Source organism: Megalops cyprinoides, chromosome 13 (assembly GCF_013368585.1).
Source record: "Megalops cyprinoides isolate fMegCyp1 chromosome 13, fMegCyp1.pri, whole genome shotgun sequence".
Lineage (NCBI taxonomy): Eukaryota > Metazoa > Chordata > Actinopteri > Elopiformes > Megalopidae > Megalops > Megalops cyprinoides.
This window is the reverse complement of record NC_050595.1, coordinates 27,092,953-27,105,866: the sequence shown is the minus strand read 5'-3', so window position 1 is coordinate 27,105,866 and position 12,914 is coordinate 27,092,953. Positions and strand designations below refer to the sequence as shown.

General features: G+C 47.7%; 1 protein-coding gene across 1 annotated transcript in view; it reads right to left on the bottom strand.

Moving 5' to 3' along the window:
- Positions 1-1,180: 1,180 nt before the first annotated feature.
- LOC118787713 (protein FAM189A1-like) overlaps positions 1,181-12,914 on the bottom strand; it is a 108,639-nt gene continuing 96,905 nt past the window's right edge. Inside the window, exons 5-12 of the mRNA XM_036543348.1 lie at positions 11,075-11,182; positions 8,748-8,908; positions 7,086-7,221; positions 4,231-4,309; positions 3,154-3,864; positions 2,436-2,507; positions 2,004-2,335; positions 1,181-1,432 (exon numbers count right to left, since the gene is read on the bottom strand). Of these exons, the coding sequence (XP_036399241.1) occupies positions 1,181-1,432; positions 2,004-2,335; positions 2,436-2,507; positions 3,154-3,864; positions 4,231-4,309; positions 7,086-7,221; positions 8,748-8,908; positions 11,075-11,182 (1,851 nt within the window). The remainder of the gene's footprint in view (positions 1,433-2,003; positions 2,336-2,435; positions 2,508-3,153; positions 3,865-4,230; positions 4,310-7,085; positions 7,222-8,747; positions 8,909-11,074; positions 11,183-12,914) is intronic.

Genomic DNA, 12,914 nt, shown 5'->3' with positions numbered 1-12,914 from the left:
ATAAGTGAAGCGTTAGCTAGATTGTTAGCAGGAGTGTTGCTTCTGAGGATTGCCTTGCAGTGTCCGTCCGTAGTGGCCGATAAAGTACGACGTTCAAGTGCTGCCATCTGTCGTACGTACATTATCATTACACTATGGTGTTCAAATCAGGAACATGGCCTGGTACTCAGTCACAGGCCTTAGATCCCTGATATATTTATGGTATATATGGAAATGGTATATCAGTATAACTGTGGATAAAGGATATTTATAAATAATTGAGAAGAATTCTGAACATGTAAATCACGTTCACGTTTGAAAAAATATGTTTCAAGGCATAAGTGAAAATGTGTCGCTAGAGGGCGCTGTTTAACCAAGAAATGCCGTTAAATAGGAAGTGTGGTTCCCAGGAAGGGATTAAGAGCAATGCTTGGGAGCAGTAAATGATGTCCTTGAAATCTCTCGTGTTGCAAACATAATTATGGCTTCATTTATGAAATATAAAAACAGCACATTTGAAAAATACCTTGAGACGAATGAAATGTCTTCCCCAGGTATGAGTCAGTGAGTCATTAATCACATCAGTAATTGTTACTACACTCATATTTTTTGATATTGTCAAAGCATAAAGTAATTACCACACACAAACTGACTTCTCTGAGGGTTAAAAATGAGGTCAGACTCACAACAAGAAAAAAAACTCATAGTTTTATTGTAACACTGATAAGAATTCAACACACTGAGGTAAGTTATACAATCTGACTTTTTTAAAGTGGCTGAAGTCCTCCACTTCCCCCGCCCTGCTGTGGTACAGAGCGATCGGCTGTTCGATTCCCCACCTCTGAGCCAGCGGGAGCCCGCAGTCTCGATTTCTGTCAGTTTCACAGTTTAGTGGAGAGGTTTGCTATCTGATTTCTTTTTGATATATTATTTATTTAAGATGTCCCCATTGCCTTGGCTTCAGCAGTTTCCTCGCCTTTATTACCAGTTTGTTTCACAGAAAAGAAAACTTAAAAACAAAGTCCCCTGAGGGCAGCAGACATTCTGGTATTTTTGACCATGATGGAAAAGCGTGTTTTTTCTTTGTTTTTTTTTTTCCCCCGGAGCACCCCCTCCTGTATGTACGCGCTCCTGTCTCTGCTGGTGGAGATGGGGGGAGGGGCCTTCGTCTTGGCACGTTGTCAGAGGGCGTTGTGGGCGGTTATGGGCGTCGGCATCCCGGCGCGTCGGCGGGCCCGGTCAGAGGATGGTCTCCCGACACACGCTGACAAGGCTGTGGGGCCGGTCGGCGAGCGAGGGGCCCGGGGGGTCGGGGGGGGGCCGGGGGCGAGGGGCCGCAGGGCCGGCGCAGGGAGGAGGAGGGGGAGCTCAGGGCCCCGCAGCTCTGCAAGTGCAGGTCGTCGTGGGCTCGCTTCCCGGGACTGCTCGTGCCGCGCTGTGACTGCGTCATCATCTGGGGATGGGAAGAGACAGACACGCACCTCACGCTCCAGTGACCTCAGCAGCCAAACTATCACAATGGGCAAATTTTTTTTTTTTTTTTTTTTTTGCATGTTAACCCTTTTGTGTGTACGGTCACACCGGTGTGATTAACCCTTTTGTGTGTACGGTGACACCAGTGTGATTAACCCTTTCGCGTGTACGGTAACATCAGTGTGATTCACCCTTTCGTGTGTACGGTAACACCAGTCTGAGTAACCCTTTCACGTGTACGGTAACATCGGTGTGATTTACCCTTTCGCGAGTATGGTAACACCGGTCTGATTAGCCCTTTTGCACATATGGTCAAACTGTGTGATTAGAACACTAGATTGGAAAAATTCTAGCTAAGGTTAGCTTTGAGGAAACACTGATTTAGTATTACAAAGTATAGAGTATATAAGAAGCTTAATAATGCTCATGAAGACATAACGAACCATGTAATGTAACATGCGCACTACATAGGTACGCAGATGGAAATATTTTAAAACTTGCATACGAAAGGGTTAAAGTGACACCCTCTCACAGCCTGTCTTCTCCCTCACCTGATCAATAATATTGGCACTGAATATGGCCTCCTCCATGTGTCTCTCATCAGACTTTATGACAAACTTGATGCTGTTGACCACCTGCTGGACCTCCGGAGGTAGACTGCAGCTGGAGTGCTCCAGGAATTTGGCCACCAGAATTTTGGTGTCTTTGTAGGTCTGCAGGTCAGCCAGGGAGTGTGGGCGCTCGTAGGAGCCCGCGTGTAGGCCCCGAGGCTTGAGCCGGATGTCCACCTTAGCGCCGTCCTTCTGCTTCCTGCCACCGGGGGCACTGTGCTTGGCTGAGGATGGGTAAGACACCACCACCGCCGTGTGCTCTGAACACGCAGCTGATACAGCCCGAGACAAAAAGACAAATCAGTCTTCCAAGGCCAGGACAAAGCACATGCATGAGCTGTAGTGAAGATGGCACAGAAGCTAGACAGATACCTGGTTCAGGTGAGGTCTGTGGGGAATCTTCTGGGAGTGGGTTACTTTCAGAGGCGCATCCACAGCTATCACCTGAAGGGGGAGACAGAGAATCATTTACAAATGCACAGTGCTGGAGTAATCTGTCAGCAGTGTTTCTCTCAGAGGATTTAGCTAATGAGACATACATTTCCTGAAGTCCAGACTAAAACAAACTATGTTTGATTATTACCTAGTTTTGTAACCCATCTTACCAGGAATGAAAGTACACAAGCAAATAATATTATCTTTACTTTATCAATCACTTATACCCTTCAGAAACAGTGAAAATCACTACGTGGTAATATGTTTTATATCTTTCCTATACTTACATTTACTTATCCTGACCTATTTACAAAGACCAATGCAAAATAAAGTTGCATGAAAAATGTGCACTATTTGGGGGACTTTTTTGAATAAAAGAAATGGCCAAAAACTTCATTTTATGATAAAATGCTCACACATATTTTATGACAAAGCTCCGTGTCTGTCTATACCATCTGATGCTGCCTGCCTCTCATTTAGTATTAATGCCCTGGCCTGGAGTGGCCTCCATCTGCACACACCGCTCTGGTCCTGTATTCCCACTCTTAAATTGTCTTCATCTCTGGAACTGGAATATCTCATTAAGGATTACTGTGGTGTGTAATTATCCTGGTGCAAATGTAGGGAGGAGGCAACGTGAGGGGAGCTGACGTACTTCCGGAAACTGAGGTGCAAGAGATGGGATCGCTGGTGGAGCGCACGATCCGGGCCAGCTTCCGGTACCTTCTGCCGGAACGCTGCGGACGGGGCCGCTCGGAGGGGGCGGAGCTGCAGGGAGGCTGGGCCGAGGAAGAGGAGGAGGAAGAGGGCGACCACACGCTGAAGCAGAGTTTGTGGCCGCGTGGCCGAGGGGGCGGGGAGGGGGAGGGTGAGGCAGGAGGTCGGGGACCCCACGCCGAATTCGCCGGGGCCGCGGAGGCGTGGCTGGATGCGGGAGGAGGGAGTGGGGGCGGGGGAGGGGGCGGAGGAGGGGGAGGGGCCAGCGCCCTGCCGCCTGCTTTCTCCCAGGAGCGCGCGGGCGTGGCCACGCCGAGCTCCTCCCTCTCCAGCGTGCTGATGTTCTCCGAGGACCAGTCGGGCGAGTGGTCCTGCGTGCGGGAGGACTCGCTGAAGCCGCCGCCGTCGTCGTCCTCGTCGTCCTCGTTGCGGGCGGGGCCGTGGTGCCGCAGCGAGCAGCGGGCGCTGTGCTCCAGGCTGGTGCAGCTCCCGTCGGTGGCGGCGGTGCGCAGCGTGCCGTACGGCGAGAGGTCGGAGGTGGAGCGCAGCGAGCCCTGCACCTCCAGGGAGCACAGGTCCTCCGAGGAGCAGCTGTGGTCAGGCAGGTCCGCCACCTCCGACACCATGAGGGAGGCGCTGTCCACAGAGGCTGCGGGGACAAAGCAGCACAGCGCACTTGACTTGTGTGGTCGTGTCAAATTCCTCTGAGTTCTGTACTTTCCAAATGCCTAATTTGTACAGTTTCACATCTTGCCAAAATACATTAACCTCTACTGTCATACAGAAGCGATACACATGCAATATGAAATTGGGACACATATTGAAAGGGTGCTCCTCCACTGCACAAATCCCAATATAAAGGCTACTTTCACTTCAAGTGAAAGAGGTCTCCAGTGCGTTGAAGTTACCCTGCCCCTGTGGTATGGCTGGAGATCAGTTTCCTGAGTGGCCTCACAGCACTCACAGTGACGACAGGTTACAACCACAGGCTGTCTGTGCTGTTAGCACCCCTTACCCTGAGTGCTGAAGTCAGCCGTGGTGTTCCTCTCACAGGGGCTGGACTCTGTGGCTTGCTGCTCGAGGCTGGTGGTGACCTGCAGGGGGCGACACATGCACACACACACAGATGGAGAAGGTTAATCTAGTCTGTTTCCCACATTTCTCCACTCTTTTCCCACCAGACAGGAGACATGCAGCTTCAGGAGATTTCCGCCTGTCTGAGACCCTGGGTTTTAGGCTGGCGTGAGACTGATCTGGCATCAGTCTTGGGAAGGGTGTCAGCAGGGGAAGGTCCTGGCAGAGGACTGCCTCTGAAGCCTCCCAGTGTCTCACACATCCGGTGGGCCTGCCATGCAAGTCCCCCAGTGTCAGTGATGACTGGACTAAAGCATCGTGACCCTGCAGTTCTCCTTAAATGGAATGTCATTAAAATGAAACCACTGAAAGGGTTTGGTCCTGTGTACAAAGCATTCATAAATCAACCTCGCAAGGGCCATCTGTGTGAAGCACGGTGTGTTCACCTCCATCCAACAAACACTTTCCCTGGGTTTCATTTTCTAATCTTTATGTTGTTCCAAGGAAACAACTTCAAGCTCCCGCAAACAAACGATTTAAAAAAACAAAATCTAATACCAGGGAGGAGCAGGGATCATTTTTCAGACAAAACAGCCTCGATGCCCTTCAAAGAACACTCTGTAATTCTCTAGAATAATTTGTTCTGGGTGAATAAGCAAATGAGCAATAGCAGCAAATGCACTAATTAAATCAATAAAAATAATCTCCCCCATCTCTCCACACTCCGTTGCGCGTTGAGCGGCTGGTGATGAGGTGCGGTGAGACTGGAGCCTTCTGAAGGTGCCTCCCCCCCCACCACCAACCCCCCACAATCAGCAGATCCTCCGGCGCACTGCAGCCGAAAGCCGATCGGGTTATTGATCCGCTCTGGCACCGGGCCGGATCGCACTGAGCCCCGCCCGAGTGCCAGCGGCCGCCGCCGCGGGGCTTACTTTTCCCCCCATGCGGCATTCATCAGATCATTTATTAACACGCACCTCCCCCCTGGCCCTTTCAAATGCGCATCCAGATGTAATCACATTGATTGTATTCATAATGGGCTACATCATTATCATATTAAATTGATTAAATCCCTCTTTGCTCTTGCCTTTCAGGAAAACGGCGTACAGTGATGTTGTGCCAAGAAATCCAGAAACAAAGACCCTAAAAAAATTGTCTTTTTTTGGCACTGAACTCCTTTTGGCACTGAAAAGGATCTTCCAAATGCCACTCAATCCCAGGCTCGAGAATGACGCTGAGTGTTGTGTTGCTCTCGAAACAGTTAGCCGCTCCTGTCTGTTTTCAAAAGGGCAGCCAGCAGAAACCATGACCAGTCACGAGAGAAATAGACTTGTATCGTCAAGGTAGACCCTAACGTAGCTTATTAAACTGGATAGATTCCAGTCCAAGTTTGAAACCTGGACCCAAAGGAAATGACAAAAGCCCTACAGAGTAGAACTTCATCTTCACAGCTATTTTTCTTAGAGAACAAAAGAGCGAACAAGGGCAGAGAAGGAATGAATTAACTGAATGGAAAAGGTGCAGAACTTTGCAGGGTGAGATATGACCACAGCCTTCGCCCGGGGGAAACCTTGGACACATAACATAGTTAAATAGCAGAAACATTATTAATACTTAAAGCTACTTCAGAATGAGGTCCAGGGATATGCCTTACTGGTGGGTGCAGTTGGCTGACACTAAAACACAGACACATGGAGCAAGACCTCTTTTGGAGGTAAGAAAAAACCCTTTGCATATTCATACTGCTGCAAAATGGACATGTAATGTAAGTCAAAATGTGAGGTGAACATGACTACATGATTCTTTTAGATGTCCTGCTTCACGTACTCCCAGCTCCCCATAATTACCCATTGGCGGGACTTTCCATATTTAATCTCAATGCTAATGCTTTCAATTCCAGGAAGGAGATGCGTTTTCTTATTGTTATGATTCCGTTTAGGTTTGAAATTAATTTTTTCCTCTGTGGAGATCGTGTGTCTGGGAGGCTTAATGAGAGCAGTCATAAGTGGAGTCGCTTCGGGGGGGGGAAGTGTCACCCATCTTTACGGCTTGCCGCTCATGAGGGGCGGCAGACACTTATAAAGAACAGCAGATACGTCTGTCACACCACTAATCCACAGCTGAAATGAAAAGATCAAAGTTTTGGATGCAACATCCCTCTCCTCTCTCTTATTCCCTCTCCCGCTCTTCCTCTCTCCCCATTCTCTCTCTCTCCCTAACACACACACACACACAGAAATACATTCCCGTAATGAACCTGAGGCCCCATAATTATCCAAGGCAGTTACTAGAAGGAAGACAGAAATGAAAACAGAGGGAAGCCTTTCCTCTGCATCTTTTAAAATCTCTCTATCTCGGCTGCCTTCCTCTCTGACTGCTCCGCTTTGCTGCGTGCCTTAAGATGAGCTGGTTGAAAAAGACTTGCTTCGGCTTTTACTCTCCAGCTCAAAGGAGCTGACTGTTGATTACAATGAAAATGACGATGAAGCAAAGATAAGGAGTAATAAGAAGGCCACCTTAAAACCATGGGCCTTTTTACAAGATTCTCTACAAAACAACCAAGACATCATCCTCATTCCTCCAGTTAGTGGATTATGCAGTAGAATATGGACTTCAACAGAAAACAGACTCAAAATATGAACATTTTTATATACTTTCCTACACATGCTCATCACTAAACACTGGACGTGGAATTCAAAGTTAAGGTTACATGAAAATGGGGAACCACTGTTATGAATGAGGGGTTTGCTGTGACATAGATGGGGTAGGACACCAGAAATGGAGGAAGGGCCTCACCTGACTGGCAGGGGTCTGCCCCACCACAGCCTCATAGGGAGGGGGTAACTCTGAGGGGTAGAGCATCCCGGGACTGTTGATGGGCACTCCATAGATGGCGCTAAAGGGAGAGTGTGGGAAGTCCAGGTGCAGGCCCCTGAAAGACACAGGTAAAATGAACAATTCTGATTTTCTAACATCATACACGCCCAACAATGTAGTGATTTTCGTTTGTGGAACACTAACAGCGGCTTCACCACATGTTCCATAATCCTTCAAAGGGCGTTCGCAACACGCAGAAAAGTAAGGAGGAGAGCAGAAGACCAATACACTAGCGCAAGGAGCAGGAGGAACAAACTGACCCTTTCCAGAACATTCCATTGTGAATGTCATTTCATTAGGATAGTCACAGAAGATTATTACACTGTACATACACACACATTGTATTTACTATAGATAAAACTGCTTGCAGCTTTTGTAACTACACATATAAGCACTTGTGTATGGCTTGGGTGAGCACACATGTACCATGACACATGTGTTACAGTATTTGAAACTACCATATGAATATAACTGTCCGTTGTATTGTAATCACGTCTGTTTTAAAGGGCATTGGGTCATCTGTGGAGAAAAATCAAATCTGTACAACATATGGATGGACATGAGCTGAAATTCTAACTCATCAAAATGTACAATGCTACGCTATCTAATGCTAGCATTGCCTATGCACCTATTGATTTCTCTCATTTTAAACAGCTTTGAATGCATTATATTTAATTATATTTTATTATATACATAAATTGTACGCTATGTGCTTGAACATGTGATTCCCATACATAAATTAGAGTCTTAAATAAATAAATTAGGTGTTCCATATGCTAGTTGCTCACAGTAACCCACTGTCTGTATATTCCAGATGTATCATTGCGTAATGTCATTAGATGTAGTAGAAACGGCTCCCCTGTTTGCTTGTGTATTTGCAGCCCCGATGACAGCAGAGGCTGCCGCCACACAACTAAATCAGTGTGCTTTTATGGCTGGAGTTTAACTGTCTGTCTTATGCCAGAAGGCAGAGATCAATAGCACCTTCACACAAAGACAGGGGACGGCTCTGCTCTGTAGTACAAAGCAACACCTGTACCGCATCCACAAAGTTACAGGTCCTTTGTGCTGTGTTTCAGCGAGATCAGTGCAGCTTTTAAACGACTGAACACGCAGGCAGTAACGGAAGGGTTTACTTTCAGTAGCCTCTCAGCTTTAAAACACCACAGTACAAAGTGTAAGAAAAAATGAACAGAGTAATATATAAATACATAAGTTTCTTTGTGTATGTGAAATGTTTTAGGCTGTACTTTCTGCGCACGCACACACACAAGTGGCACACATCAGTATGCACACATGCACAAACAAGCATTCTGCTGCTGCCACTCATGCCGGACATATTTTGCGGGCAGGGGAAATAAAGGGCAATAAAAGATCAAAGTGAATATTGCATGCCACAGAACGGCAGCGGCTATGGGGGAAACGTGAAGGCCAGCCAGGCGAGAGCGCCGTGTTCCACCCCGCTCGGTAGCCGCAGGCGCAGGGTCGGCCGAGGTCGGATGACATCCCCCCCCCACCCCACTCCCCGCGGGCGCGTGGAGCGCGGGGACGGAGGTGTGAAGTGGGGGCGCAGCACCGTACCTCTGCGTCTCCATCACCGGGGTGCAGGTGTACTCCGGGGGGTAGTAGGGCGGCGGGGGGATGGGCGGGATGAACTCGTCAAAGTCGAGGGTCTGGTGGAGGATGGTGCCGTGCGGGGTCATGCAGTCTCCGTTGAGGCCGCGCGATCGGTGCGGCATGAACTGTAATGGAGAGAGCGAGAGAGAGAGAGAGAAAGAGAGAGAGATGGTTTCACCACAGCAGCGACCGCGCTTTATTTTTAACACAAAGCGCGGCTGAGGTGTATCCGTGATCGCGTCTGTTTATGGCATCCACGTATTCATCGGAAAAGGAAAGACAGGCGCTGGTTTGACGGGGTCCTGTCAGTGTTTACGAATTAGACGCACGCCTCCATTGTCAGCCTCCCTGTGGGGATGCGAACAGGCTACAAGACAGGAAGCAGACAAGGCCTCGCAAGTCACAATGACTTCTGGGAAACGGGGCGAACAAAGAATGGTCAAAACACAATGCGCAAACAAACGCCAGAAGTATGCAGTACTGAAAAGAACAATGTTCACAAAAATAAAAAAAAACACAATAGGGGGTAGAGAGGGACGATGCCAATTGCAACTCTCTCTGACATGTTTATTCCTGGAGTCTTGGAGAGGGGAGCGGAGCAACAACACACATCAGACGGGCCTAATTCTCAAAGGTCGGGGTTAGCTGTGTGTGAAATCGGCACGCCGGGTGGTAGGAGGAAAACGGACTATTTATCACCGAGTGTCAGAGAGAGAGGCCACTTGAGCGCAAGGCCGAAGGGGCAGAAAACCCTTATCTCCTTCTTTGGAGGTGGATTTCTTTCGGTATCAGCTGGGAGATGAGCCAGAATTAGCAGCTTTTTCTCAGGGCGTGCGGAGGATGAGAGGAGACAGGGCCTTTGTCATTCACCCTCCACTGACCCCACAGCGTATAGGGGGCGTGTTTAATCTCTCCTGGTCTCTGCTTTAAAAACACCGGCGCGCCTCGCATTCCTTTCCCTCTCATCGGGGAGCTCAGACTCGGCTTGCTCTAATCTGCAGACTGTCCAATACTGTGCAAACTTAATACAGCTTCCTATAGCCTTCATTTACATGCCGTATTCTAAGGGCGCTCAAGTTTTTTACATTGGCTTCTGCTTCCTTTTTCTAGTACACAATCAAGTCCCCCCAGAGGGCAGCAACACAATTATAGAGCAATAACAGGTTTGACATCAGTTCAATTTTATGTCAAAAATTTGTGATAAAACTGTGAACAATACAGAGAAAAAAATTAAAACTGAATTGTGCTTTGAACGTGGTTTCTGGTCATAAAGTAAAGACCAAAAAAAAAAACAATCTGTCCAGGTCCCAAAGCAAATAAAAAGCAGCGCCCTCCAGCTCCTGACCCTGTGGTCCATTGTCTGTGTGCAGCCACTGTGTTCCCGGAATCACTGCCGATTACTCGCTCTGCCACCCGGGCGCTCTGAAATGAAACTAATCCCCTCCCACTCGGGCCAGCTGCAACCAGCCGCAGCCCCAGCTAATATCATTCTGTCCAATCAATCACCGGCCTTGGCCTTTCCAGGTCCCATTTAGGGTGAGACACAATTTGCTGTGCTGGTCATAAAATCTTGAAAGTGTACTCATATGCAATATTAAAATTTTATGCTGCCGGAACTTTATTAACCTTGAATGAATAGCTGGCAATTTTCTCCGGAGACACTGAAATGGCACCGCCATTGACCGAGCCGACTGGTCTTTTGTTTTTATGGAGACTGAACGGGAGGTAGCTTCATGTCGATCACTGTTTGATGCGCAGGTCAATCTAGGCACCGTAGACTCTAAAGAAAGACCCAGAATCAAACATCTCATATAACTGCGCTGTTCGCAAAGACGCTTTTTAGATGCGCTTCTGCTTGGAAGTTTGGGCACAGAGATCATTTCCCTCTCAGAGGCATGGAGGGGGTCATTTAAAGGATATGTCTCTCAGACAACGGAGAAGGAAAAACCTGCATTATTTATTCTGGCTCTGTGTCTCCCAGCGCCCCTGTGGTTTTGAATTGAGAACAGGAGTACCTACAAAAGCTGAAAATGCCAGTGCCACTGGTGGCTGGCACTTGCCTTTGTTTGAACTGTTGTAACTGATATATTCAATAGCAACATGGGACCACGGTCTAACACTGTTTAAGTTTCAAAGAATTATTATGCAAGGCAAGTTTACGGTTCTCCATTGTTCTGATCTGAACTCTGGGACACCACTTGGCAAAAATAATAAAAAAAACAAGTGGCTGCTCATGACAGGTCACACACAAACAGTATATTTTGCGCAAGAGCCATAGAGACCACACTCACCATCTGCAGAACATCGGTGGAGACCATCTGCATACAGCACATGGCGGTGGCCAGGGCACACACGATGGTGGAGATGACATTCAGGGCACACACACTGAACAACAGCTCCTGTCAGACAGAGTGGAGAGAGAGAGAGGGCGAGAGTGAGGGTGAGAGAGAGAGAGAGAGAGAGAAAGAGAGAGAGAGGAAAGGGTATCGGGGGAGGGACCATGGATGGAGAGCAGGAAAGAGTCAGAGTGTTAGAGGAGTACAACGAGGAGAGGAGAGATGGAGGAAGGGAGGGAGAGTAAAAGAGTGAGTGAGAGGGTGAGAGTGAAGAAAAGCAAGAGAGAGACACGAGGAAGAGAGAAGAAAGAGAGAGAGGAAAAGAGGGAAAAAAGAGGGAAAAGAAGAGGAAGAAGGGCAGGAGAAAAGGGAGGAGGGATGGAGGGAGGAAGGCAGAGGGAAAGAGTGAGAGATAATGAGAGGGGAGAACAAAAGAAAATAGGAAAATGGGGAAAAGGAGGAGGGGGAAGGAAAGGAGATCGAGGATGAGAAGGCTTGAAGGAGAGAGGGCAAAGCACTTTCACAAAGCTGCCAGAGTTTATTTTCGTTCACATATTCCTCCTTTGTAAGAAAGAGAATGAGTGTTTTTGAAGATGAGTAAAAGGACGATGTGAAGAAGAAAAAGAGGTGATTAAGAAACAGTGAGAGAGCAAGGGAGGAATGAAAGGATGAATTTGAATGAGGGTGATAACAGTGTTACCAGGCTGTCCCCACAGCAGTGAGGGCACAGAGAGGACAGGAGTAGCAGTGTTACCACCCTACCAGGAACACGCTGAACTCTGGGCTCCCATGTGGGAACATGGGAAGGAAACAGAAAGAAATGCCTTCTGGGAATATTCAGCCTGGTATTTCCAGCAATAAAAGTCAGTTAGAGCCAGCAACGTGCTCCCTTGCTGCATTGGAATAACAGTCAGCTGCTCCCCATATTGCCCATCACTCTGCAACCACACGGAAAAGCTTGAAAGAAAAACACACTCTGATCTTCAAAAAGCTTCTGTTCTGAATTGCATTGAATTTTTTTTCCCTGTTCTTCTTCTGACATGAGGTATTTTCACATCTGGGAAACAAACTGATTTTTTTATTTTTGATGATGACGATTGAATATGGATCTCTGTTTCTATGAGAGTATGAATCTGAGGGGACTTAGAATAAGTAGAACAGTAAGCTGCTCAGAGACGGTCTTAGGAGAATATTGAACAGTAAGGTATGCAATCAGAAAGTATTCTTTTAAACACCTGAGATATCAGAATAGAGGACTGAGGAGGATAGGGTAAGCCCTAAACAATGACGGACAGCATGCCGAGATATAGGGTCACACTCAGGCAATACGCATTCGTGTGATTACTAATGATTTTCTTCACAGATGGAACCTTTGATCTAAAAGCCTCCAGCATGTCATTCTGTGCTATAGTAACAACAAAGAATTGCCTTCATGTAGCCTTTATGTAACATCTTTCATCCCTTTGAAAGGACCTCAAAGCAATTTACAGTGGTGTGGCTGACTCCCCTCAGCTACCACCGATGTGTGGCATCCACCTGGGGGATGCGCGGCGGCCATATTGTGCCAGATCTCCCGCCAGACAACATATGAGGCACAACGGTGTGCGATTTACTTTAGCCAATTAAAATGGGGAGGCAAGTAGAAATTTAGAGAGCCTGATTGGATTTTGGCCAGGTCGTCAGGGAACCCTCCTTGCTCTTCGTGATAAGCATTGTGGGATTTCTAATGGCCACAACTGAGTCAGGACTTCAGTCTAACATCTCCCATGTGCTCACTTTTTGGACAGAAAAAGGT